We start from the raw sequence: 27548 nt of genomic DNA, 5'->3' as shown, positions 1-27548 counted from the left end.
GGGTGCCCCTCTCCGGGTGGCTGTGGCTCCTGCTGTCCTCAGGGGATGCGCCGTGTAGGCCAGAGTCCTCTCTGGACAAGGCGAGGGGCCCGGGGCTGAGGAGCCGCCGCCTTGTACCCTGCACCTGCCTCACCCAGCACACGCACACACGCATTCACATGCACATGCATACATACATACACACACATGAATATGCACACAAGTGCGTGCACGTGCGCAAACACGGACATGCACACATGTGTGCATGCATACACATATGCATGCATGTACATACACACGTTGCACCCATGCATACTAACATGTACATGTGTATACACGTGTGCAGGCACATAGGCATGTTCACCCACATGCGCACATGCATATGTGTGCAAGCACATAGGCATACACATACAGAAGCAATGCACACACACACACACACACACACACACACACACACACACGGAGGCCAGGATCTAGGAGTCGGGCTCAGAGCTGACATGCCAGGTCCCCAGACCCAGGTGCTAGCGGATGCCCGGAGGACACTGGCCAGGAGAGTGTCACCGTCTAGGGCAGCATTTCCCGGGATGGGGGATGCACCAAACAGCCCAAATCTGAGGACCGAGCCCTGGGGGGCTTGCCTGGAAGTCTGGGGGGGGGGGCTTAGGGGAGTGGAGCGCAGGGAAGGGAGGGGTGTGGTGGGAGGTGGGGCGCAGATGCAGCCCCCCACCCCAGTTCCTCAGGGCCTTCCCGGCTTCCCCTGGAGGTTCTGCCGATGCTCGTTTGGAGGCAGGTGGGGGCAGTGCTGGGTTTGTCCTGGGGGTCCCCGGAATAGGTGTTCCCGAGCACCCCACAGACAAGCAGGGGCAAGGTGGGGAGCCCCTGCAGAGAGGCGGGCCCCTCCCCCGGTGCTGCTCAGGGCGGCTGGGGTCCCCCTTCCCGCCAGCCTGAGGATAGGCGAGTGGGCGCGGGCTGGGTGCAGCTGGGCTCGGGGCCTGTGGGCATGGCTCACGCCCCGGGAAGCTCCTTCCCTCTCGGAACCAGAACCCAGACCTAGGAGGGGGCCACGGATGAAGCAGCGAGCGAAGGCGAGGGCCTGTGCAAGCCCCTCCTGCGTACCCCAGTACACTCCCGGCCTGTGCCCGCACCCCCGTCTGCCTGCACCCCGTCTGCTGTGTCCCCGGCTGCACTCCCCCGCCTGGGCACGCCCCGTCCACCTCAGGACTGGACCCGAGCCGCTGTGGGTGGGGGCGGGGCTCTGGTGAAGTGAGTTCACCACGGGGGCTGGGGGTCCCAGGAGCCCCAGATGGGTGGGACAGGAAGTGTGCCCACGGCAGAGGAGTTGGGGGGCACTGGGGAGCCCAGGGCCGTCCCCCGCCCTCTCCGGGTCCCAGACTCAGAGGGGCACAGGCCCCTCGTGATCTCGACCCCTGCCAGCGGGTGCCCAGGGAGCGAGGCTGGGGAGCCGAGTCCCCGGCCCCCCGCTTGGCGCTTCTGTGTGGGGAGGGGGAGTGGGCAGGTGCCCTGGTGAGGGGCAGCCCCCACACGCTGATTCACGGCCCCGCACCTTCCTTTCCCGGCACCCCCACGCCCAGGACTTTGTCATCGTCGGAACTGGGGCACGCTGCTCCTCCTGCTGCACGCCGCACCCCTGCAGGCCTGCCTCGTCCACTCTTCCCAGGCACGTGCCCACGGTGTGCCAGAACCTTCTCCCACCTGGGGCCCTGCCCATGCGCCCCGAGAACAGCTCCCAGGAGGGGTCCCATGGGCGCTTCTCCCCTGCCCGTCGGGGCTGGAAGAGGGGCGAGGGTGGGCGAAGGAAAGGGGCAGCGGGGGGCCTGCACCAGGGCACCCCCTCTCCCTGGTGATCCGCCGAGCCTCAGGGCTGCTGACCTTGGAGGAAGATCCCTGGGCCAGCGTGGAACCCACCTCCCAGTGCCCAGCAGGACCCCGAATGCATCGCCCCTCCCCGCTCCGTCAGACCAGAGGACCCCTCCCCCCATGCCCCCTTCCTGCCTGGAGCTGGCACCCAGCCCGGCTCCACTCTCCACCCTGCCTCCCTCCCCCAGCCCTGCCCGGCCAGCCCACGGGGACCTTCCCTGCTGACCCCCTGCCCCACGGCCAGGACGAGACTCCGCCCTTGCTTGAGGCGTGTGTATTTGTCACTCTTGTTTTTCACGCCTGTCGCCAGCCTGTAAACACCGCCTCATCAGTGCTAATGCCAGCCCCAGAGGCCCCCTCCGGCCCTGGGGAGCTCAGTCCCCTTGGCAGCAGGGCTGAGGCAAGTGGGGAGTGGCAGCCTAGGGCACGGCAGGCGCCTGGCCCCGGGCACACAGGGCCCTCGGCCCCCTTGGCTGGCTGTAGGGACTGGGCGAGCCCACGTGTACACACTCGCACACTCGCGCACAGCGCGCGCGCGCACACACGCACACACACACACACACACACACACACACACACTCCAGGCCTTATTTCCTCCCGAAGGGACACACTTTCCCACTGATGTCATGTCGGGGACAGGCCTGGATCCCCGGCAGAGTTCTCGCCCAGCCCGATGCAGGAGCGGTCGTGGGTTCGAGCCACAGTCTGTGCTGGGGCTGGGGGTTGGGACCCTGTGGCCTGGGACGGGCCTGACTGGGGCTCCCGGACTGTATGTGTATGTCCACAGCCATGCATCCTGCTGGCTCCCGGGCTCCTAGTGGACACTGCAGAGACTCAGTTCTCTGGGCTGCTCAGTAAACCCGGTCCTGACCCCAGACCCTCCTCACCGCCACCCTGCCAACTGCTCTCCCCCTCTCCCCTCTCTCTCCCTCTCTCTTTTCCTCCTCCCTCGGCTCTGTCTCCCTCTCTCCCATCCCTCCCTCTCTCCTCGCTCCCTCTCTCTTCTTTCTCCCCTCCCCCTCTCCCCTCTCCCTCTCCTGTCTCTCTCTCCCTCTCTGTCACACACACACACACACACACACACACACACACACACGTGCGCGCGCGCGCGCACACACATACACACACACCATCTTTCACTAAAGCTCGGGCTTGCCGGGTTTCTCCCCGGGGGGTGTCAGCTGTCTCCGCACCCCCTCAGCCCTGAGAGGGTCACGGGTGAGTCAGCCCCTCCTCAGCAGGCCGCGGCCCCTCTCCGTGCCAGGTCACGCAGCCCACCGGGACCTTCAGTGAGACGCGGGGGTGTCCGTGAGCAGAGGGCCGAGGGGGCATCCCCCTCCCGGTCAGAGGTGGGGGCAGCCCGGGTGACCTGCCCCGGAGCTCACACTGACCCTGCGCCCCCGGCGCCGGCCTCCCTCCCTCCCTCCCTCCCTCCCACAACGCTGTGACTCACGGGCTCAGCTCAGCGGGCTCAGCGTGTCAGGTGTCCAGCGGGGCCTGACCTGGGCAGAGACTGTGAAGGTAGCGGGGATGATGCGGAGGGAGAACAATGCAGGGGAGCGGGGGGCTGCACACAGACAGGATGGCGTGGTCTCGTGGTTCTCCAGCCTTTTGGTTTCGGGCGCCTTTCCCTGGGGACCCATCCACCCGTTCTGCTCAGGTAGGTTACAGCGACCCACTCGGCTGTATGAGTTTAAAGCCGTGAATGTCGAAACTGCCCATAGCCGGGGCCAAGAGGAAGGCTCTCGGGAGGGAGCGTTTGTGAGGCATGTCCAAGGCTCGGGGCTCCACCCCCACGCCGTCTCACACCCCCGAGCATCACCAGGCGTGGCCCCTATTTTAAAAATCCTATCGTGGGGGAGCAGGAGAGATAGCACAGCGGGTAGGGCATTTGCCCGGTACGTGGCCAACCCAGGTTGAGTCCCAGCATCCCACAGGGGCATCCCCTGAGCACCACCAGGAGTGATTCCTGAGTGCACGAGCCAGTGCATCGCTGGGGGCCAGAGAGATAGTACAGTGGGTAGGGCGTTTACCTTGCATGTGCCTGACCTGGGTTCGATCCCCGCCACCCCCTATGGTCCCCTAAGCCCATCAGGAGTGATCCCTGAGCTCAGAGCCAGGAGTCAGTCCCGAGCACCGCTGTCTGTGGCCCCAAACAAGCAAAACTCCTGGGTCGCTTCAAGAAAGGGTACAGGACGCAGGGTCTCCACGGCCAAGAGGAGCCTAACCCAATGGACCCGACACCAGTGTTGAAACGCAGACTCACAGAACCTTCTAGAAGGGACCGATGGAGGAAACCGGGCAGGCCCCGAGCTCCTTCTTAAGACATGGTTCAGGCAGGAAGTCACAGAGAAGCTGGACCCCCTTCGACGTGAAACATCTGCCCTGCACCCAGCGGGGCCTCCAGAGGCCGAGAGAGTGGGCCCCGGGGCAGGGGGTGGACTTGCCAGAGGCGCCCCGAGAAGGGACCATGACACATCATGGCTGGGCGGTTCGAGAATGGACACCCAGACCCTCACAGGCTGCTCCCCCGGGGAGGTGGGGGCAGGAGAGGCCCCGGGGGCTGGGCCGGCCAGAGCAGCTGGGAGATGCCAGGGGCAGAGCCCGAGGGCCAGAGCACAGTGACAGGGAGCCTGCTGGGGGGGCAGCTGGCAGGGACGCACAGTGGCCCTGCCCCGTAAAGGTCCACTTGGCAGATTGTCACTGAAGGGACGCCCTGAGCACCGCCAGGCACGGCCCCCAAACTTTCTCCCCTAATCCCCCAAAAAAGTGAATGTGTGTCAGCCGCATAGAAGGCCAGCGCCCCGCCCCCTCCGCCGTCTCCCCAGCCCTGGTGCACAAATGATCTCTAAGATCATTTCTGTCCCTTGGAAAACACGCTGGAGTCACACAGGTCTTCCAGATGGGGCGCATTTCAGCACGCGGTGTCGAGAACTCAGGTCTGCCAAGGACCTCTGCGACTGGCCCGCCAGCAGAGCTGCTAGATGCAGGGGGCGGGAGGGCTACTTGTCGGTGCAACTTTTCCCGAATTCTGTTTTCTCCGATGAGAGCCGAGTCTGGGGCCGGAGCGAGAGTACAGCAGGGAGGGCGCCTGCCTCGCGTGTTGCCGACCTGGGTTCAATCCCCAGCGCCCCAAACTGTGCCCCGAGCACCACCAGGATGAACCCTGAGTGCAGAGCCAGGGGTCAGCCCTGAGCATCCCGAGGTACAGCTCAAAAACAAACAGAAAGAAGTCTTTTCTTTCCTCCCTCCTTCTATTCGTCCTCTTTCCTTCCCTCCCTCTCTCCCTCCCTCCCTCCCTCATTCCTCCCTCCCTTCCTTCCTCCCTCCCTTCCTTCCTTCCTTCCTTCCTTCCTTCCTTCCATCCTTCCTTCCTTCCTTCCTTACTCCCTACCTCCCTCCCTCCTTCCCTACCTTCCTTCCTTCCCTCCTTCCCTACCTTCCTTCCTTCCCTCCTTCCTTCCCTCTCTCCCTCCCTCCCTCTCTCCCTTCCTCCCTTCCTTCCTCTTTCCCTCCCTCCCTCTCTCCCTTCCTCCCTTCCTTCCTCCCTCCCTCCCTTCCTCCCTTCTTCCCTCCCTCCCTTCTTCCTCCCTCCCTCCCTCCTTCCTCCCTCCCTCCCTCCTTCCTCCCTCCCTCCCTCCCTCCCTTCTTCCTCCCTCCCTCCCTCATTCCTCTCTCCCTCCCTTCCTCCCTTCCTCCCTTCCTTCTTCCCTTTCTTCCTCCCTCCCTCCCTCCCTCCCTTCCTCCCTTCCTTCCTTCCTTCCTTCCTTCCTTCCTTCCTTCCTTCCTTCCTTCCTTCCTTCCTTCCTTCCTTCCTTCTTCCTTTCCTTCTTTCTTTCCTCCCTTCCTCCCTCCCTTCCTGCCTTCCTGCTGAAAATCAGACCCAGGTCTCAGGCATATAAGCTTTACTGATGAACCAAACTCCAGCCATCTTTTTCACTTGGGTAACAAATATGTTTGTGTTTTCCTTAAAATGTCTGTCTTCCTAGGCCCAGAGCGATAGTTCAGAGGGTACGGTGTTTGCCTTGCATGCAGCCAGCCTGGGTTCGATCCCTCAAAAGGACAAAACAGAAACGAAAAAAAAAACTAGGTGTCCTGGGGTTGGAGAGGTAGTACAGTGGACAGGACACTTACCTTGTCTACCGCCAACCCAGGCTCAACCCCCAGCACCCCAAGCCCCACCAGGAGTGACCCCTGTGTGCAGAGCCAGGAGTAAACCCTGAGCACGGCCAGCTGTGGTCCCCCCCCCAAAAAAAAAGGAAAATAGGCTCCCTGGGTTCATTTTAGAAAGCTCCCGATGAAACCCCAGATGAGGACGTTGGTTGCCTGTTGTTCTTGCAGTAAAAGTGTGCTGGGGCGGAGAATGTGTGACAGAGGGGCCCAGCATGGCCTTGGCTCGCAGCACCAGAGCGGGGGGCACACGCCCATCCCACGGCACAAACCTAGAAGCCCGAGACCCCCCCCCCCCCGTTTTCTTACCAATGTGCATCACATAAGCTGCCCCAAGGGCAGAGCTGCTAGATTCTTGCCACTGCGGGTGCCAGGGCCAAGGGTATCTCCTAGCTGTGCCGCCTTGGGGGTGGAAGCACGTCCCGGAGCGGGGGGGGGGGGAGGGGGTCTGGGACAGCCCCCGCCCCCGCCACCGCACAGACACGACCCTTCCCATTGCACAACACCCACCTCAGGCTGACCCCCAGCACTTAGGCCAGCGCTAAGTGCTGCCCCTGACCTGCTGCCCGCATGCTGCTGGCCACGGAGGGACGTGTGTGTGTGTGTGTGTGTGTGTGTGTGTGGCAGAGCAGGGAACAGGGAGGCAGGCTCGATCCCAAGAGGACCTGGAGCCCAGGATGCCGGAGACAAGATGGTGTGCGTGCGTGCGTGTGTGTGCGTGCATGTGTGTGTGTGTGTGTGTGTGTGTGTGTGTGTGTGTGTGTGTGGTAGAGCAGGGAGGCAGGCTCGACCCCAAGAGGACCTGGAACCCAGGACAGGAGACAAGATGGTGTGTGGGACCCCCAGGCGGAGCCGCCCCTGTTCACTCCCCGGCAGCTGGGCACGCAGGGCGGCCATGGGCTCTGACGGGCTCGGGCTGGGCTTCCCTCTCTGTCGTCGTCCCCTCCGTGCAGGCACCCCCGGGGCCCCACTGCTTCCCAGCTCTGCTTAGGGCCACTGTGGTCCTCCCCTGCCCCGAAACCCCCTCCCCAGGGAAGACCAGCATCCGGGCGGGGCCTCAGGTCTGCAGTGCAGCCGAGCCCCCCATCCCCCTGCCCATGTCAGGCCGTGCTCCTGCCCCCACACCCTGGCCGCCACACCGGGAGTGGGCGGGCGCGACCCTGCTCCAGCAGCCGGCCGGAGCCTCTGCAGGCAGGCACTGGCTCCTGTGCCCGCAGGCATGCCCCGGGGGGCCGGGCTCCCGGACAGCCCCCAGGTGGAAGCATTCAGGTGCAGACCCCCATGCAATCCAGCGGGGGAGGGCTGGGGGCTCAGACACTGTCACCCCCGCCAGACCATCTTATTATTTTTGTTCCTTTGGCTTTGAGTTGGGTTTTTTGGGGGGGTGGGGAGGAGGCGGGTGGGACTCACACCCGGTGGTGCTCAGGGCTTCCTCCTGGCGAGCTCAGGGCACTGCATGGTGTCCTGGGAATCGAGCTCCAGACGGCTGCATGCGAGGCCAGCACCTTACCCACTGTGCTAATGTCTTCGGCCCCAGGACCCCGTTTCTTGAAGATAGTGAGCCAGTAAGGGGCTGGGGGGTAGGGACTTTTTCTGAGCCGTCTGGGGGCTTTTGAAGCGGAGCCTGGGGCTTTGGGTCCAGAAAGGCTGTGTCCCTTCAGGAACGGGGATTCTTTGGAAAACACCAGCCTCCCTCTCCCCTCGAGGGTCCCCCAGCCCCCCACAACCCCCTGAAGAAAGAGCCAGCACTGGGGCTGCCAGCCAAGCCCAGGGCAGATGTTAGCACAGCTCCAGGCCACAAGTGTCGCCGGCAGGTGGAGGGACGGTCAGTCATGGCACAAGGACTCTGAGAGCCGGCGGCATGAATGGTGTGGAGTCCAGGAGCCCGCGTGGCCGTGGGTGTAGAGGAATGAATGAGTAAATGGTGAGCGGTGGGCGGCTAGGTGGATGGGAGGAAGGGCAGCGGCCATGAGTCACTAAGGAGTAACGGGTGCTGGGGAGAGGCAGAGAAGTAAAGGGGTGGCGGGTAGGTGCAGAAGGAGAAATGGATCCACAAGGGTGGCTGGTGGGTAGATGACACCATGGGGGGGGGCGGCTGAGGGGCAGAAGCTTGAGGTTTTGGTAGGTGGCCTTGGTGGGTACAGGGATGGATGGGTGGATGATGGATGGGTAATGGATGGGTGGGTGGGTGAATGGGTGATGGATGGATGGATGATGGATGGATAATGGGTGGATGGATGATGGGTGGATGGATGATGGAGGAATGGGTGATGCCTTTTGGATGATGGGTGGATGGATGATGGGTGGATGATGGATGGATGATCGTGGATGGATGATGGGTGGATGGATGGATGATGGGTGGATGGGTAATGGATGATGGAGGGATGGATGATGGATGGATAATGGGTGGATGGATGATGGAGGAATGGGTGATGCCTTTTGGATGATGGGTGGATGGATGATGGGGGGATGATGGGATGATGGGGGATGGGGGATGCCTTTTGGATGATGGATGGATAATGGATGGATGATGGGTGGATGGATGATGGATGGATGATGGGTGGATAGATAATGGATGATGGAGGGATGGATGATGCCTTTTGGATGATGGATGGATGATGGGTGGATGATGGGTGGATGGATGATGGGTGGGTAATAGGGGGATGATGGGGGATGGGTGATGCCTTTTGGATGCTGGATGGATGGGCTGCCGGATGAACAGGCATCATGTTGAATAGGTATCCCACGTAGGGCACAAGCACAGCTGTATAGATGGATGGATAGACGAGCATCCTGTTTGATAGATTTCCTGACAGTGGTACAGGGTGGGTGGGTAGATGGGTGGGTAGAGAGAGGGAGGGACGGAGGGAGGGAGGGAGGTTGGTACATGGGTGTGTGGACAGGTTGGTGGAAGGATGATTGGATTGATGGATGGGTGCTGGATGGGTCTGTGATGGTGGTGGGTGGATGGATGGGTGGTGGGTGGGTAGGTGGGTGAGTGTTGGGTGGAAGGATGGGTTGGAGCGTGGGTAGAAACGGGCACTTTTAAAGGAGCCAAGGTTAGAGGCTGTACCAAATCCTTTATTCCGCGGCCGTGTCTTCTTTGAAAACCAGGCAGCTTTCTTCCCCTCGGGCCAGCAGCAGACCAGAGGGCCCCCAGCTCTGCACGAGGCGCAGAGAGACCTTGCTAAGACTCCCCAACCCAGGCAGAGAGAGAGGAGAGCCCCGAGCACACCTGCCCCCCAAGGCCTAAAGGCCTAAAGCAAACACGTGTTACCTCTTGCACAAACACCCCACAAAGGTCTAAGTGTACACCCCGCCCGCCTCCTGGGAGCAGTGCCTCAGCCCCTGGCCCCGGGGGTCACCCACCCCTCTCCAGGCTCCAGCCCCTCTGTTCCGTGGACCAGCCACGGAGAGGTGGGGCCGGGCTCCCGGGCGAGCATGCGTGCTGTGCCTGCACCTCAGTGGCCAGAGCATCCTGTCCTGCTAGTCCTGCTGTGCCCAGACGGGCCTCCAGGGGCTGGGTGCTTTCTGCCGCTTCCCCTGGAGGAAGCCCAAGGACAGCCTGTCCAGTGGGTGGAGCCCTGCCCTGCCTGGTCCCTTGGGCCCCACCTGCACTGCCAGCAATATTGGCCTGTTGGTCTGTGCACTCCTGCCCCCTGGTGGAAGCCGGGAGAACTACAGTGTGCAGGGTAGGGAGTCTTGTGCGTGTGTGTGTGTGTGTGTGTGTGCATATGTGTGTCCATGCACATGCGTGTCGAGGGAGGCTTGTGTGTGTCCATTCGCACGCTTCGCCTGGGGTGCCTGTGCATGTGTCTGCACACGCGCGTCCTCGCCCTTCCTTTTGGCCTGAAAGACGCGGCAGAGATGGTGCCTGCGCGCGGCCAAATGGAAGGGGTTATTATTATAATTACTGTGATTATTGTTATCAAGATGATCACACTTGCCTGAAAAGTCTTGCACAAAGCGGGCTTATTTCCTGGCAGCTTGTTGTTTGTGTCTGAGGGATCTCATCTCTGCTTGTAATAACTAACATTTGCAGGGTCTGTGTGAGCCGAGCCGGGCACAGCCCGCGCCCGCCGCCGCAGCGCCAGCAGGGTGGGAGCCGAGCGAGAAGGCGGCTCAGAGAGGCCGGGGCGGAGAGGTGGGGGGGGTTCAGAGCCAAGAAGGAGAGGTCGGGGGGCTCTGGAGACAGGGAGGGGGCACTGGGGGCCCTGCTCGCTCCCCACCCTGTGCTCTGCGGGGGAGGCTCCCAGCGGGGCCTGCAGGAGAGGGGAGGCATGAGGCGGGCCAGCTTCCCCGGGGCAGCCCGCCCCGCCTCTCCCCTACACAGGTCCTCTCTGAGGAAGGCAAGGCAGGAGAAGTGCGGGGGGTGGGGGAGGTACCAGGAGGGCCGGGGTGGGGGGGCTCCGGGCCCCAACACAGCCTCGGAGTCCTGTGTCCGCTTCTGGGACTGTCCCCCGACTACCGCCTGGGCCTTGGTGCTGACTCCCCAAGCCACCCAGTAGAGCCCCACCGCCAGCACTCGGCTCTGTGGCACAAAGTCCTGGCGTCTCCTCCCCCCAATCCCAGGCCCCGAGATGCAGGCAGCCCAATGGGAGACATGCCCAAGACCCAGCGCCCTCTGCCGCCCTCCCCCCCCCCCCAGATGCTCAGGGGGACGTGCAGGCTGTCACAGGGACGCCCGCCGCCCCCTGGAGCAGCTGTGACCAGCTCTGACCCCAGTGCCGGAGACCCAGGCACCAGACAGGTGCACCGGGCGGAGATGGGCAGAGAGTCCCGCCTCCTGCTCCCTGGGCCCCCCACCCTGGGGCCTGGCCCCACCGTCCTGCCTTGCCGGCGTATCATCTGGGTCCAATCCCCCGAGTGATCCCTGAGCACAGAGCCAGGAGTAAGCCCTCCCTTCGCATCACCGGACGTGGCTGCTTTTCTGAAACAGAACGGCCTCTCGCCTGGGGGTCCCCTCAGAAATGCATGTCTGGGAAGTGCCTGCAGATGCCCACGGTGGGCCGGGGTGATAGCCCGGCGGGGAGGGCGCTGGCCTTGCACACGGCTGACCCAGCACCCCAGAGGACCCCCCAAACCTGCCAGAAGTGATCTGTGTAGCAGGGGCAGGAGTAAGTCCTGAGCACTGCTGGGTGTGGATGACCACATGCGCGCGTACACACACACACACACACACACACACACACACACACACACACAACACTACCCCACCCCTTCCTGTGCTCCCCACAATGCCAGGACTAAACCCAACCAAGCGGCCTCCTTCTCGATGCCGATGCCCCTCAGCCCCCGCCCCTTTCCCCACTCCCCATTGCCCTCCCCGTGCAGAGCCCCTTTGCTCTCGGGACAGACCCCTCCCCCGACCTCACCTGAGGACAAGGAGGGCACTGTGGGCCTGTCACTCAGGTGAGGGTATTGGGTCTCCTAAGTCCCAGTCCTAGGGGTGGGGGACTGAGCCCCGGGAAGGCTGCGGGGAGCAGGGTGGGCACCCCAGGGCCCTTGGGCAAGGCCCCCAGAGATGCGGAGACGTCTGGTGGACGAGATGGAGGGCAGAGGAGCCCCCGGGCCCCCCACCCCACCTGTGCTCTGGGAAAGCAGCAGCCGTGGGCTGGGCCATCTGCCCCTCCCCTACAGCTGGGCCTCAGGACAGTGGGGGCGGGGAGTCCACTGGGCAGGGCCTGCTCGCCTGCCTCGCCCCTGCCCTAGTAGAAGAGGCGAGGAGGGGGGGAGTGGGGGCGACCTCTGCAAAGTGTCAGAGCCTGTAGGGCCAGGAGTGCGGGCGTGTCCACACCACAGACGTCCTGAGGCCACGGCGCTGGCCAGAGCCCACTGCACGTGTCAGTGACCAGCCCCTCTCAGCACCTTCCAGCGGCCTCCAAGCCCCCCCCCCCCGGTGCCCCCGAGTGGGGCCTCCGGAGTCTGTGTGGCCTCTGCCTGCACACGCAGAGGAAGGAGTATGGCCTGGGCACCACGCAGGGGGGGAGAAGAGGGAACTGAGCCGAGGAACGTCTGCCCTGGGGGTGTGGGGAGGAGGTCTTCCTGGAGGAGGTGTGGCAGGTGTCAGCCTCTACAGAGCAGGAGTTGTGATGAGACTAACCCGGAGCCAGGGGGACTGAAAAGCAAACCATCCAGATGGAAATAGATGCTCCCTCGGTTAAGAATGCAGGGCCTTAGGGGCTGGAGTGACAGCACAGCAGGTAGGGCGTTTGCCTTGCACGCGGCCAACCAGGGTTCAAATCCCATCATCCCATATGGTCCCCTGAGCACTGCCAGGAGTAATTCCTGAGTGCAGAGCCAGGAGTAACCCCTGTGCATTGCCGGGTGTGACCCAAAAAGCAAAAAAAAAAAAGAATTCAGGGCCTTAGTCGATGCAGGTTGCCGGGCATCCGGGGGCATCCGTGGCTTCAGGTGTGGCTGGCTCCAGGTGCTGTCACCCGTGTGACTCAGCCCTCCTCTGTCAAGTCTGCTGGCTCTGGTCATGACTCTGCATTCCCTTTGAGAGTCTCTTTTATGAGCGTTTCTATAAATGTCCCAGGGCTGGTTGCTGGTCTCATTTGATAAATCTGGATTCTTGGCCCAAGTCTCGCTGTTTGCTGAGGCACATGGGGCGGGGTCGGCACAGACCTGTGTCCACCACTGACTCGCACCCGGTACCTGAGCCCGCCGGGGTCTCCGGGGTGAGCTGACCGGCCCTGCCCCCCGCCACGCCTGACTCTCCCACCCCACCCTTCCATCCCTCCCTCTCAGTCCCCCACCCGTCGCGCCTGCCCTGGGGGCTGGCGACCAGGAACAGGCCACTCCTCCCCCCAGCTCCCGTCCCCCAGCACCTGCTCCCGATGCTGCACTGACTGACAATGTGATGAGACCCAGGAGTGCGGGGGGACAGGAGGGAGAAACGGGGGCCGGGCCTGCTGTCAGGGGCCACGAAGCTCGCGCATCTCCCCAAGGCACAGTGAAAACTCTGGAGCCTGCCCCTCGCACTGTGGGAACTCTGCCTGGGGCCATGGACGGAGGGCTTCCCTGAGGAGGCGGCATTGCCACGGGAGCGGGTGGAGAAGGATGTGGATCACTTGCAGGTCGGTCAGGGACTGGGGGCGCCCCCGTTCTACCCCCAGATACCCCCGGGTATGCCTGCAGCCCCCTGTGGGAGCAGGTTGGGACCGAGTGCAGGGCAGAGTGTGCGGGGGGAGGGGCACTGTGGGAGTGTCCCCACGGGCAGCCCTCGGCTGGGGCCATCAGTGCCGATGCCTCGGAACAGGGGCTCGGCAGGACAGAGGGAGCTTTGCCAGGATGCGAAGGGCCTAACAGTCTGGGCACAGGGCCAGGTCTCACTCACACATGCACACACACACAAACATGCATTCTCACACACATTCACGCACACATAACACATACATACATGTACACACATGTATGCACGCGCTCACACATGCATACGTACACATGCACGTGTGCACACATACTCACGTACACGTGTGCAAACATACATGTGCTCACACGTACTCATGCGCGCACACACACAAACTCACATACACAGAGACACCCATACGTGTATATTTGCATGCACATGTGCGCACACAACACACACATGTACACACTAACACACATGCACAAACACGGACAATCATGCTCACACTCGCACACATGTACACACACATGCCCACACGGGACAGGCAGAGGGAGAATCAGGGTGGCAGATGCAGGCACTCGCACAAGGCAAGGACGGGGGTCTCCCAGGGTCCCCGCAGGGCTCAGAGCCATGTGGGCCCGACAGCGCCCGCTCTGAACCCTCCTCCGGCCTGCGCCCCTCAGCACCAGGTGGCTGCCCTGGGGCTCCAGTGCAGAACCTGCAGGTACCGCCAGGCCCAGGGCTGGGGTCTCGGGGGCCGCTGTCCCTGAGAAATAAGGGCCTTGGCCTGCCCCATCTGTCTGGTGGTGGCTTCCCCCCACCCAGGCCAGGTGTCGGGGCGGGACAGAGCCAGAACCTCCTGCACACACACACACCCGCCCCCACCCCCGGCTGCAGACAGGCTGACGCAGAAATAGCTACTTACTGGCCGCTCGTTTCTGGGCAAGTGTCCACCGAGCGCTGGCCCCCGCAGCCCTTTTGTCGGGATCTGCTGGCGGCCACAGTTTCTGGGGGTGCCGCCTCCCTCCTGTGTGCCCCCCAGGACACCTGCAGAGCTGGACCACCGCGCCCCCACCCCCCGCCCACTTCCTGGGCCTGGCTGGCTCTGGGGCTGGTGGCTTGAAAGCACTTAGCAGGGGCGGCATCATCTCGTCCTGAAAGACCCCAGCTCTGTTTGGTGTGGGGGTGGGGTCACGCCCCGCTCTGTGCTCAGGAGCGACCCCTGGAGGTGCACCGGGATTCAAACCGTGGTTGGCCACATGCAGCTCGAGAGCCCAAAGCCCCCGCCCATCTCTGCAGCCCCGCCCCGAGTGCGGAGGGTCCCGGGCTCAGAGAGATGGGGTCCCGGGGCACTGCACTCACTCCCAGTGTGACACCTCCAGTGCCCACCCGGGATGGGAAACGCAGTTTGTGGGCAGAGTGGGTGTCCCGGAAGTGCGGCCTTGACTGCCCGCTCGGGAGGACCCGCCCCTGGACACCCCTCCCCAACCCCCCGACCGCCACCCCTGGGTCTGCTTCCCGGTAGGCCCGTGCTGGAGGGCAGGGGGCGGGGCCTCGTCTGGTCGCCCCTCCTTAGGGGCACAGCATGGTCAGAAGGCGGGGCCCGGCGATGGCGCCCCCTTTGCAGGAGACCCCCGGGCAGCAGGAAGGGGCCGGGCTGGCTCCCCTGCCCTCCCGTCCAGGCAGCGAGAGCAAGGCCACACTGGAGTCGCCGTTGGGCCAGATGTGACCGCGACCGGTGGGCATCAGCGAGTGCCTGCCTCAGTTTCCCCACCTGTGAGGTGGGGCTGGGGTGCACTTGAGCCAGATTTGATACCTAACACTACTGGTGCCCCCCACCCCCCAGTCCTGGTGGCCCCCCAGCACTGCCAGGTGGGGGCCTGCTGGTCTGTAGCTTACCTCAGGCCCTAGCACTGAGCTGACCGCTGAGCATCACCAGGAAAGACCCTCAGGGTCCCCTCAAAAAAATGGGGCTAACACTGGCTGCCGGGGCCGGAGTGATAGCACAGCGGGGATGGCATTTGCCTTACAGGCGGCCGACCCGGGATCGATCCCCAGCATCCCATATGGTTCCCTGAGCACTGCCGGGAGTAATTCCTGAGTGCAGAGCCAGGAGTGATTCCTGTGCATCACCAGGTGTGACCCAAACAGCAAAAATAATAACAGTGAGCTGGACCCCACCACCCCGTGGCCGCCCACCAACTCCCCCAACTGTCCCGCCTCACACAGCCCATTTCCAGCCGGACACAGCTGGGAGAGCGCAGGCCTGGCACACGGCCCACCTGGCTCCCATCCCCGGCACCCCACAGCCCCCCCCCCCGCGTCACCCTCTGACCCCCACGCCCCTCTTCTCTCTCTCTGTCCTCACAGGCGGACGCCAAGATGGTGTGTGACGTGGTGAGCCGGATGGAGGACACGGAGCCTTTCTCCCCCGAGCTGCTGTCGGCCATGGTGCGGCTCTGGGGGGACTCGGGGATCCAGGAGTGCTTCAGCCGCTCCCGGGAGTATCAGCTCAACGACTCTGCCAAATAGTGAGTGTCCAGACCCACCTCCCCTTGCCCCAGCACGGCTGCTGTGGGCGCGGGGAAGCTCCTCCCGCCACCAGTACAAGAACCTCACAGCAAGCAAAGCACTCGCCGGGGCCCTTGGGTTGGATTTTAGAGAAAACGGGAGACGGAGACAGAGACAGAGGGGGGAGGCGTGGGGGGGGAGAGAGGGGGGAAGAGAGAGCAGGGAGAAGCTGGGAGAGGGAGAGAGGAGGGGGGAGAGGGGAGACAGGACGGGACCAGCGGGGAGGCTCTGCCCCTGGGAGAGCAGCAGTCTGCAGGTGACATCCTGTGCCGCCCCCAGGCCCCTGCTGTGTGCCGCCTTGTGGGACTTGATCCCTCACCCAGGTTCCCAGAAGCCAGGGTTTGGCTCTCTGCAGGCTGAGAGGACCCTCCCTGCCCAGGGTCGGCTGTCTGTCCTGGCAGGGGGTGGGGTGGAGGGGAGCGAGCCTGGAAGGAGAGGGAAGGGTGCTGCACCCCGGCTTGGACGAGGGACCCCAGAGCTCGGGTCTGCCAGGGGGCCGCGTAGGGGTCTCCTGGATGGCCTGGGCCTGGGCCCAGGGTGTAGATAAGGGTCTGTGCCGGGGCCTTGTCTGGGCACGTGACCGGTTCTGTCTTGTCTCCTGGGGCCTTTGGTGCCCGCCAAAGCCTCTCCCCGCCTCGGGGTGCAGGCGTGGGCCACGGGGAGCGTCTTCAGGGAGAGTGGATGTGAAGAGGACGGTCCGCGGGACGGAGAGACCCAGTACAGGCAGGGCAGTCTCCTCAAACGCTGCTGACCTGGGGTCTCCCCCCCCCCCCCGCACATCCCATATCGTCCCCCCAAACCTGCCAGGAGTCATTCCTGGGCGCTGAGCACCACCGGGTGTGGCCCCCACACCTAATAATAACAAGAGCTAAGATGCAGAAGTGGCAGGGGCGGGGGCTGGAGCGATAGCACAGCAGGTAGGGCCTTTGCCTTGCATGCGGCCGACCCGGGTTCGATTCCCAGCATCCCATATGGTCCCCTGAGCACCGCCAGGGGTGATTCCTGAGTGCAGAGCCAGGAGTAACCCCTGAGCATCGCCGAGTGTGACCCAAAAAGCAAGAAACAAAAAGGAAGTGGGGCCAGAGCGGGCAGGGCACTCGCTTTGCACAGCTGACCCGGGTTCAATCCCTGGCACCCCATAGGGTCCCCCAGGCACCACCAGGAGTAATTCCTGAGTGCAGAGCCAGGAGTAAGCACGTAGCTAGCCCTTGGTTTGCGCCTTGGCGCTGCCTCTGGTCCCCTGAGCCCCTCCAAGAATGATCCCTGAGCACCGATTTGGCAAGAGCCAAATCACCACAGCCCCCTCCCCCCAAGAAAAAGAGAATTGGGGCCCAGGCGGTGGCTCCGGGGTAGGGTGCATGCCTGACTGGCCTCCTGGGCCAGGGCACACGCAGGATGATGACTGGGAGTACAGGGGAGAGCGCGGCCGTCCTTTGAGGACACGCGGCAGTTCTCAGGCTCTGCTGGGCAGAGGAAAAGGCCGTGGACCTCGCCTGACTGTTCCAGGTGCCTGGAGGCTCCCGGTGGGCTGGGGGTGGAGACTCAGCAAGGACCTGGGGCCGGCTGGGGCCGGCTGGGCTTCCCCAGCAGAGGGGAGGGAGGGGAGGGCTCTTCCCTGGATGGGAGCCCTCCCACTCGGACCCTGGTCACTGCCCGCCCCAGGGATCAGTTCACCTTCCTTCCTTCCCCCCCCCCCCGCCCCTCCCCGCTCCCACCTCCACCTTTCTGCTAGTTGCAGGATTATTTTTAGTTCTTCCGGTGGTTACCTTTGTGGTTTTTAAATAAGAAACTTGGCTCTGTATTTGCCAACTTCTCACAAGTAAGCTGAGAACATCAACTGTGCTGGCTGCTCACGCTTGCTTGCTCCCTCTCTCCCTCCCTCCCTCCCGCTCTCTCTCTCCCTCCCCCCTCTCTCTCACTCACTCGCTCAGTCGCTCAGTAGCTCCGCTCTCTCTCTCTCTCTCTCCTCCCTCTCCTTTTCACTCTCTCCCCTCCCTCTACTCCTCTGTCACTTTCTCTATCACTATCCCTCGCTCTTACTCTCACACTCGCTCTCTCCCTTCTTCCCTCTCTCTACCCCTCTACCCCTCTCTCTCTCTCTCTCTCTCTCTCTCTCTCTCTCTCTCCTCTCTTTCCCTCTCTCGTCTCTTTCACACAGGTACACACACATGCAGCAAGCAGGCATTGCTGGCTTGCTCCCTGGGACAGTGGCCAGGCGGGTGGTGCTGGGCTGGGGGATGGGGGTTGATGAGGAGGCCGGTGGTGGGTGACGCCCTTCCCCCCTTCCCAGATGCCCAGCGTGTTCCCGGCAGCACTTCCCCATCTGCCTGGAGTCGGGACTCTCAGGGTGTGGATCTGAAACAGGTGCCCCTTGGGACTGGGATCCCAGACCAGAGGCTCCTTATCCCCCTGACCAGCTGGAGACAGCTCGTGGGGGTCACTAAAGCCTTCTCCGAGGCTCAGGCTGGGGCAGCCGTCCCTCGGGCCAGCAGTGTCCCACATGCCTGGGGGCCAGGGCCCTGCACCTCAAGCTCACTTCGGCCCTTCCTGCTTCGGTGCTCTCTCTCTCTCTCTCTCTCTTTCTCTCTCTCCTCTCTCCCCTCTCTCCTCTCTCTCCCTCTCTCCCTCTCTCTCCCCTCTCTGCCCTCTATCTCTCTCCTCTCTCTGCCCTCTATCTCTCTCTTCTCTCTGCCCTCTATCTCTCTCCTCTCTCTGCCCTCTATCTCTCTCCTCTCTCTGCCCTCTATCTCTCTCCTCTCTCTGCCCTCTATCTCTCTCCTCTCTCTGCCCTCTATCTCTCTCTTCTCTCTGCCCTCTATCTCTCTCTTCTCTCTGCCCTCTATCTCTCTCTTCTCTCTGCCCTCTATCTCTCTCCTCTCTCTGCCCTCTATCTCTCTCCTCTCTCTCCCCTCTATCTCTCTCTTCTCTCTGCCCTCTATCTCTCTCTTCTCTCTGCCCTCTATCTCTCTCCTCTCTCTGCCCTCTATCTCTCTCCTCTCTCTCCCCTCTATCTCTCTCCTCTCTCTGCCCTCTATCTCTCTCTTCTCTCTGCCCTCTATCTCTCTCTTCTCTCTGCCCTCTATCTCTCTCTTCTCTCTGCCCTCTATCTCTCTCCTCTCTCTGCCCTCTATCTCTCTCCTCTCTCTCCCCTCTATCTCTCTCTTCTCTCTGCCCTCTATCTCTCTCTTCTCTCTGCCCTCTATCTCTCTCTTCTCTCTGCCCTCTATCTCTCTCCTCTCTCTGCCCTCTATCTCTCTCCTCTCTCTCCCCTCTCTCTCCTCTCTCTGCCCTCTATCTCTCTCCTCTCTCTCTCCCTCTCTCGCCTCTCTCTCCCTCTCTCCCTCTCTCTCTCGCCTCTCTCCTCTCTCTCCCCCCTCTCTCTCTCACTCTCGCTCTCCCTCCTCCTCCCCTTTGTCTCTGTCTCTGTCTCTGTCTCTGTCTGTCTGTCTCTCTCTCTCTCATCGGGGGGAGGTGGCTGCCCCAGGGGCCCCTGCCAGCACATCCCTGGGCCCACGCCATTGAAGTCCAGCCTCCAGCCAGGGACACTGGGGTCCCCCGCCTCCCCCGGCTCAAGCCCCCTGCGTGCCGTCCCCCATCCTGAGGCCTGGCGCTGCCCCCACCCCTGCTTTCCTGGCCAGCCCCCACTTTGGTTGGGACACGACTCCACCCTCAGCCCTCCTGAGTGTTCGGCCGGGGCGAGGGCTATGCAGCGGCTCCTTGGATGCCCCCAGGAAAGAGCCCCAGCGCCCAAGGCCCAGGTCCCGGCCACTGTCGGCTGCGTGGGCCGAGCCTGCCCCGCACCCAAGGGTGTCCCAGGGAGAGACGCCCACGCGCCCCAGGCACACTCAGAGAGGGGGCTGGGCAGGCTGGCCAGGGGCTCCTGGGACACTGTCCGCCTGCGGGGCTGCGTTCAGTGGCTGTGGGGGGTCCTCACGGAGTGGCCCCGGAGATGGTGCGTCTCCCCCCTCCCAAAGGACGCGGCCTGGCCACCTGGGGAGAGGCCTTGGGTGGGGACCGGGGACAGTGTGGGGCGGGGGGGGGCTGGTGTCATCCCCGACACATCGTCCCTGAGCGTGGCACCAGGAAGAGCCCCCGAGGGCCCGGCACGGGCTGCCATGACAGAAGGAGGGAATGACGGACAGAGGGACAGATGGACATGGCTCCTCGCCCTCCTCCCGGCACCCCGGCCCACACCCTCCGCGGGGCCGCGAGCGGTTCCCGTTCCATGGCCGCCCGTCTGTCCCCCTTCCCAGCTACCTGGACAGCCTGGACCGGATTGGGGCGGCCGACTACCAGCCCACCGAGCAGGACATCCTCCGGACCAGGGTCAAGACCACGGGCATCGTCGAGACCCACTTCACCTTCAAGAACCTTCACTTCAGGTGAGGGAGACGGGAGTGTCCGGGTTCTAGAGGGGTGAGGGTGGAGGCAGGCGGGAGCCCCCCCCTCCCCCGTCTCTGAGACCCACTTCAGCCGCATGGGCCCGAGGGACCAGCCCAGGCCTCCGAGGCCACGGCTGTCCCCGAGAGCGAGGGACGCTGAAGCGTGGTCTCTGCGTGCCCCAGGGGAGCTGGCCCGCCACATCTCCACGCCACCCCCGTGTCCCCACCGCTCCCCAGGGCTCCAGCTCCTCGGGAGACCCTCCCCCAACACCCCACAGGCTGCCGGGGCCTCTCTCGCGCCCCCCTCCCGACTCCCAGCCCCCCCTCTCTCCCCAAAGGCTGTTCGACGTCGGGGGCCAAAGGTCTGAGCGGAAGAAATGGATCCACTGCTTCGAGGACGTCACGGCCATCATCTTCTGCGTCGCCCTCAGCGGCTATGACCAGGTGCTCCATGAAGACGAGACCACGGTGAGTGAGCCCGGGCCCGGCTGGCCTGGGGGAGGGGCGTCGGGAGCCTCCCCGAGGGGCGCCTGTGTGCATGGGTCATTGTCGTCATCGTCGTGGGGGTGGGGGTGGCGCCGGGCAGGGGCCGTCCAGCCAGGACCAGATCCAGGGGGTCCTAAGAGGAAGCGGGGAGGCCTCCGGCAAGACTGCACCCGCGGGTGAAAGTGTGGGTGCTCAGAGCTGGGACGTGGGGGGCTTCGCGGGCGGGACAGGGTCAGGCGGGGCGCCCGGCCCCTCGGGGGTTCACATCACAGTTCAGGCCGTGTGATTGGGGGTCTCTGCTAGCCAGTAGGGGGGCGGCTACCCAGAGCAGGGGCTGCCTCTCTCAGGGCCTCGCCCCCGCCCCCGCCAGCAGCCCAGCGCCTGGTGACGGGGAGCTGCCCGGGGGCACGTGGTGGCCCGTGCGGGTGCAGAGGGGCTGGGACTGTCTTGCGCCGAGGTGGTGGTCGTAATGTCGTTGGTGATCGTCCAGACGGGGGTCTGGGAGCAGCGAAGTGAAGAGTGGTGCCACCCCCTCCGCCAGCCCCGGGTGGGTGGAGATGGGGGTTTGGCGCCTCTGCGACTGTGGGGTCACCGGCCCCAGCCCCTCAGAGCCAGCGTGGAGCTACGCGGGGCGAGGAGGCAGGCAGGACCCTCTCTCTCTCTCCCCCTCTCTCCCTCTCTCCCTCTCTCTCCCTCTCCCCCTCTCCCTCTCCCTCTCTCCCCCCTCTCTCTCTTTCCTCTCCCCCCTCTCCCTCTCCTCCTCTCCCTCTCCCTCTCCCTCTCCCTCTCTCTCTCTTTCCTCTCTCTCTCCCTCTCTCTCTTTCCTCTCCCTCTCTCCCCCTCTCCCCCCTCTCCCTCTCTCTCTTTCCTCTCCCCCCTCTCCCTCTCTCCCCCCTCTCTCTCTTTCCTCTCCCCCCCCCCTTTCCTCTCCCTCTCTCTCTCTTCCTCTCCCCCTCTCTCTCCCTCTCTCTTTCCTCTCTCTCTCCCTCTCTCTCTTTCCTCTCCCTCTCTCCCCCTCTCCCCCTCTCTCCCTCTCTCTTTCCTCTCCCCCCCTCTCTCTCCCTCTCTCTCTCCCTCTCTCCCTCTCCCTCTCTCTCCCTCTCTCTTTCCTCTCCTCCCTCTCTTCCTCTCTCTCTCCCTCTCTTTCCTCTCTCTCCCTCTCTCTCTTTCCTCTCTCTCTCCCCCTCTCTCTCTTTCCTCTCCCCCCTCTCCCTCTCTCCCTCTCTCCCTCTCTCTCTCTCCCTCTCTCCCTCTCTCTCCCTCTCTCTCTCTCTCTCTCTCTCTCTCTCTCTCTCCTTCTCTCTCTCCAAACGTTCTGCGTTGCCGCTGGCCGGGCCGTGGCTATGGGGGTGCTGTGTGAGGGGGGAGAAGGCGCCGCCGTCCTGGGGGGCTCAGGACCACAGGGGCAGGGGGGAATCGGCCTCGTGCAGTGCCCGCCTCCCCCTCCCCCTCCTCGTTGTGGCTCGCCTGAGCTGGGGCTCAGCAGACCCCACCCAGCCCTCCCGCCCGGGGAAAGGCCGCTGTCCGCCGCTCTGCGTCCACGCCGTCGTTTCTCCTGGACCCGCCCCTGGCCGAGTCCCCACGAAGTATCTCTGACCTAGGGCACGCCCACCCTCCTGGTCTCCTCTCCCCCAGGACCCGGGAGCAGGAGGCGAGGGGGGCGGGGCGGAGGGTCCGAGGGTCGGCCGGCCAGGTGCCCGGTGCAGCGCGCGCGGGCGTCTCGGCCCCCCTCTGAGCAGCCTGAGCCTCGGGGTCCCGGGGAAAAGGGGGGCCGCCCGGCCATGCTCCTCCCTCTGCTGCCCTGCTTCAGAGGGCTGAAGTGACCCGCAGGAGCCCCCTGGGTGCCTTGTCCGGGAGTGGGGGACAGCTGGGGACAGCCCCAGCTGCCGGCCCAGGAAGAGCAGCGCCCGGGGAAGGGGCCTCCGCGTCACGCACCGGCAGGACTCGCCACGGCGGAAGCTCGGGACTGAGGCTGGACGACGAGGTGGACATGGCCCGTGTCTGGGACACGGCAGAACCTGACGAAGCTGCCGCCACTGCTCTAGGCCTCGCTCCCCGCGCCAGGCGGTGGGTCCCGGCTGCTGTGGCCCATCACCGACTCTCCCCTCCGCCAACATCTGTCGACCCGTCAGCCTGGGCTCGAGGATTAGTGCTCGGACACAGACGCGGGGCCTGGAGGCTGGACGTGGAGCCTGCGGAGCGTCCTTGGCTGCTGCCCGGCTCACCGGCCAGCCCTGCGGACCCCTCCTGGCTAAGGGCGAGGGCCGAGGCGGCCAAGGACACAGGGGCCAGAGGAAGCCTCTGCAGCTGGGCTGGGAGCCCCGGAGCTGGCGGCCGTCCCACCCTGTCCGTGACCGATACCCCAGGCCCCGGCCCCCCAGGGCCTCAGCCTGTCCACGGCCCGCGGGCTCAGGGCTCCAGCAGCCCTCGGCCCCCGCCGGCCACAGCTTCTCCACCTCCACCACCGTCACCACCACCTGCAGGGCCTCCTCCTGCCAAACCACGGCCAAATCCTGGGACCCGCCAGGCCGGGCAGGTACGAAGCCAGCGCCCTCCCGCCCAGGCCCCCACTGAGAGTTGAAAGCAGCGGGTGACTTTGCTGTGTGAGCCTGCCCACCCCCCCACCCACAAACGCTCCTCGCCGCCCGGCTTCCGTCCGGCCTCGGCCTGCACAGGGCTCACCCACTGTCCCCCCGTCCCCCATAGCCCTTTCTGGGCCCCAGCGCCGGGTGAAGCGATTTTTCTGTTTGTTTGGGTTTTTTTCCCCTTCTCTTTCTCTCTCTTCTGCTTCCGGCCTTTTTTTTTTTCCCCTATATTTTGTTTTGGCTTTGAATCTTCCTCTCTTTCGATCTGGCTTGCTGGCTCTCATCTCAGGGGTTCCTCTGGCCCCCTGATGGAGAAACCAGCCCCACCCCCCGCCCCCAGCCCGCCCGTGCCCCTCCCTTGGCAAGGCTGCAGCAAGCTCACCCCCAGACACGGCACCCCTGGTGTCTGCTTCCAACTCGGGATTAATTCGAGGGTCAATTCGTCCTCGGTTAATGTTTCCCAACGGAATGCGTGACCCCCCCACCCCCACCCAGCCCCACTCCCTGCTGACGAGGCCCCGTGAGCCTCGGTAGAGCAAACTGCATGACCACCGCCCCATCCCACCCCGTGTGGCCTGACCCCGCGTGCATGGTGCATGTTTTCGCCACCAGCTGGGGGTCCTTCCCGAGACCACGATGCCCTGCCCACCTGCCCGGGGCTCAGCCCCCGCCGAGGTCGAGGCTAGGGGCAGCTGACCCCCCGCCCCTGCTCCCCCACCCCGCCCCACTCCTGCCTGTGTGTGGAAGGAAGCGGGGGAATGACCCCTGCTGTCCCTCGGGTCCCTCGGGTGCGTCCTGCCCGGTGGGCGGCCCTGGCCTCTCTGCCTGCCTCGCTGAGTGGCGGCCGTCGGGGGGTCGGGGCCGCGGGGCTCGGCCGTCCCTCACGGCGCCCCCCGCTCTGTTGCAGAACCGCATGCACGAGTCCCTGAAGCTCTTCGACAGTATCTGCAACAACAAGTGGTTCACGGACACGTCCATCATCCTGTTCCTCAACAAGAAGGACATCTTCCAGGAGAAGATCCTCCGGTCGCCGCTCACGCTCTGCTTCCCCGAGTATGCAGGTAGCCGGGGCCGCGGAGGCCGGCAGGAAACCCGCTCGGGCCGGGCGACCAGGCGGGGGGGGCCTTTCCCGGCCATGTGAGGGGGCTGAGGGGACGGCAGCGCCGGGCGCCCTTGGGTGGGGCTCGCACCTCCCACCGGGGTGCAGGCTGAGGGGTCCTGGGGAAGTGAGCCCCCGTCCTTGCAGACTGCAGGCCAGCTCTGTCCACGTGGGGAGTGGGAGAGGGAGTCAGAGACCACGGCCTTCCCAGGCCCTCTGGAGCAGCGAGGGGACCCCCCTGTGGCCAGGCCTGCGAGGTGAGCAGGGTGGGGGGGGAGCCCTCCTCCCTGCCCCCAGAATGGAACGTAGTCGGGCAGCAGGGGTCTGGGGGACCCCTGGATGCACCTTCTTCACTGGGAGTGGGCTGGGGCCCGCCTCCGGCTCACTCTGTGCCCCTGCCCAGTATCAGGCCTCAGCCCTGCAGCCAGGCTTCTCCTGGCCATCCTGGGGGCTGTGCCCTACGGCCCCGGGGACACTCCCCCCACTTCCTGCCCAGACTTAGAAAGGAGCTGGGGTACCCATGAGACACCACCCCCACCTTGAGCTCGACCGCGCCCAGCGTCTGGTCTGTTGAGCACCCTGCCCCCCACCAGGGCTGTGGCCGCCCGGTCCGGGCACTAGGCTGCCCACAGTCCCACCCGAGGTCTCGCAGGCCCGGGCCCTCCCCATCACAGCGGGAAGATCTCCAAAGGTAGCCCCCCCGGCCCGCCAGGGAAGGCTCGAGCCCCCCTCTGCACCCTCCCTGCCCCCCGGGGCCCAGAAGAACAGGGTCAGGCTAGGGCTGCCCCCTGGAGCAGAAACGTAGAAAGAAACTGCGTCGGGGCCGGCCAGCCCTGGCCCAGAGGAAAAGGGGGTGCTGGTGACGCGGGGCCCCATTTTGGCTCCTCCCTTGGTTTGTTTTCTTTGGGGGCCACACCCGGTGATGCTCAGGGGGACTCCTGGCTCTGCACTCAGGAATCCCTCCTGGTGGTGACCCCAGGCGATGGGGGAGGGGGTGGCGCCCAGCATCCCTCCCTCCCTGCTGTCCTGTCACTCCGGCCCCAGCCCCTCACGGATCTGAAACTGGAGGTGACACTGGCGTGTCTTTCCCGCCCGTCCCCGGGGCCCCGCGTCACCCTCAGGCCCCCGGGGCAGGGGCGCTGGCCTCAGCCCTGCCCTGCCCGTCTCTCCCCAGGCCCGCAGGCCTTCTCGGACGCCGTGACCTACATCCAGGCCCAGTACGAGAGCAGGAACAGGTCGGCCCACAAGGAGGTCTACACCCACGTCACCTGCGCCACCGACACCAACAACATCCAGTTCGTCTTCGATGCGGTGACGGATGTCATCATCGCCAAGAACCTGCGGGGCTGCGGCCTCTACTGAGCGCCCGGCCCCAGACCCCTGCCACCCCTCCCCTGCGCTGGGCCCCTCCCACCCAGCTAGGGCAGCCCCTGGAGAGCACAGCCCGCGGGAGCCCCAGGGGCCGCCGCCGTGGCCAGGCGCCCCTCAGCTCCCCCACCCGCCGTGCCGCCTCGCTCAGCTGCAGCTCAGAGACCCTGATCCCAGGGGGCTGGGGCAGCCGGTGGCACCGGGCAAGCCCGCCCTGGAGGATGGGTTGCCCCAGGTCCCGGCTGTCTCCTCCTGCCCCCCGGCGTGGTGCTCGTGGCCCCGTGCTGGGTGGGTGCCGGCAGGGGGGTGGGCGCGAGGAGGCGTCTGGCCAGGGGCAGCTCCGTCACCTCCGGCTGGGCTGGGGCCGGTCGGGTGTGTGTGGGTCTGAGGGGCGTCCCTGCCCGCCGCGGCCCCCTGTGCCGGCACACGCGCCTTTCCTCCTGCGTCTCCCCCGGTGGGCCTCAGCCGGCGTTTCTGTGGCCAGGAAGCCCTCTCGGCGGGGGGGCGCGGGGACAGATGGTTGATGACCGCCCCTGGGGTCACCACCAGAGAAGGGTGATGACCGCACAGGACCTAGTGTCTGAGGTGTGGGGGGCCCGGACTGATCCCCCTCTTCGTCCCCCCTCTTCCTCTCCCTCCTTCTCTCCCTCTCATTCCCCTTCTTGTGCCCTCTCTTCCTCCCTTTCCCCACTCTGTCTCCTCTTACTCTCCCTCTTTCCTTCTCTCCTCCCTCACTCTCTCTCCTCTCTCACTCTCTTTTGTGGGGGGGGGTCACACCCGGCGATGCACAGGGGTTACTCCTGGCTCTGCACTCAGGAATTACTCCTGGCAGTGCTCGGGGACCATATGGGATGCTGGGGATCGAACCCAGGTCGGCCGTGTGCAAGTCAGACGCCGGGAATTGAACCCGGGTCGGCTGCATGCAAGGCAAACGCCCTACCCGCTGTGCTCACTCCAGCCCCCCTTTCCCCTCTCTCCTCTCACTCTCCCTCTCCCCGTCCCCCCTCCCCTCTCCTTGCCCACTGGATGCTCTGGCGCGGCCACCCTTCCTGTGGGCTCTGCCCAGCCCCCAGGCTCGCCCTGTGGGCCCCCCACAACCTGGGCCTCGAGGAGCCCCCCCACCCCACCAATAGCCCGGAGTGTCCTGAGCTCCTAGGGTACGGGGATGACCCCGGGCCAGGCTCATTGCAGGAGGGCTGGGCCCACACAGGTGTGCCCAAGCTGACGGCCTGGCCTCGGGGGGCTGGCCAGACTCCCAGGCGCCCCTCAGTGTCACCCGGTGTGCGGAGCCAGACGGCCGGGGAGTCGGCGCCGGGCTGGCTGCTCTGCCGGGCACCAAGGGTGTGGCCAGCTGTGCCCTTGATTCTGCCCTGCCGCCCCAGAACCCAAAGCAGCTGAGAGGCGGGGGGGGGGGGCAGATAGCTGGCCAAGCCCAGCCTTAAAGGCCATCATTCTAGAAGTGGTCACTGCCTAGCCAGCCGCCCCTTGTTCTGCAGTGGCCAGAGTTCCCCCCACCCCGGGCCCAGCACTCGGAGAGGGGGTGGGGGGTGCAGGCTCGCTCGTCTCCAGCAGCCCCCGCTGCTCAGCTTCCCCCGGCCACTGCGTCTCCTGGTGCCGTCACGGGTCACTCCGATGGCCCGGGGGGGGGGGGGAACACTTCAGCTTTGGCTCCGTCGTGGCGGGGGGGAGGGCAAGGAGAGGGGAACGGGGGTCGGAGATGTGCGGCCAGACGTGGGGGTCCCTGCCCGGGGCTGCCCCCTCAATGCCAGGGGTACGTTGGCGGCTGCACCCCTGGGTCCCCAGAGCTCGGGGCCTGTGGTGGTGGTGGTGGGCTCGGCCCCTCCTCCTTGGTCTGACCTCCCGGGCCCCAGGAAAGCCCTCTGTGTGTGTGCCGG

The 27548-nt window shown here is 64.8% G+C and overlaps 1 protein-coding gene across 4 annotated transcripts in view; it reads left to right on the top strand.

Annotated features, from left to right (window-relative positions):
- The window catches only part of GNAO1 (G protein subunit alpha o1), a 148367-nt gene that overhangs the window by 112664 nt on the left and 8155 nt on the right, over positions 1-27548 (top strand). The window contains exons 4-8 of one of the 4 annotated variants that reach the window (XM_004600659.2): positions 15533-15693; positions 19987-20115; positions 20454-20583; positions 24094-24247; positions 25460-25812. In XM_004600659.2, the coding sequence (XP_004600716.1) occupies positions 15533-15693; positions 19987-20115; positions 20454-20583; positions 24094-24247; positions 25460-25647 (762 nt within the window). In that variant the 3' untranslated portion in view covers positions 25648-25812. Of the gene's footprint in view, positions 1-15532; positions 15694-19986; positions 20116-20453; positions 20584-21990; positions 23138-24093; positions 24248-25459; positions 25813-27548 lie in introns of those variants that run through there. The other 3 variants (XM_004600661.2, XM_004600660.2, XM_055145406.1) reach the window with 3 other exon arrangements.

Source organism: Sorex araneus, chromosome 8 (assembly GCF_027595985.1).
Source record: "Sorex araneus isolate mSorAra2 chromosome 8, mSorAra2.pri, whole genome shotgun sequence".
NCBI classification, from domain to species: domain Eukaryota; kingdom Metazoa; phylum Chordata; class Mammalia; order Eulipotyphla; family Soricidae; genus Sorex; species Sorex araneus.
The sequence above is the reverse complement of the archived record's forward strand: the minus strand, read 5'-3'. Positions and strand labels throughout refer to the sequence as shown.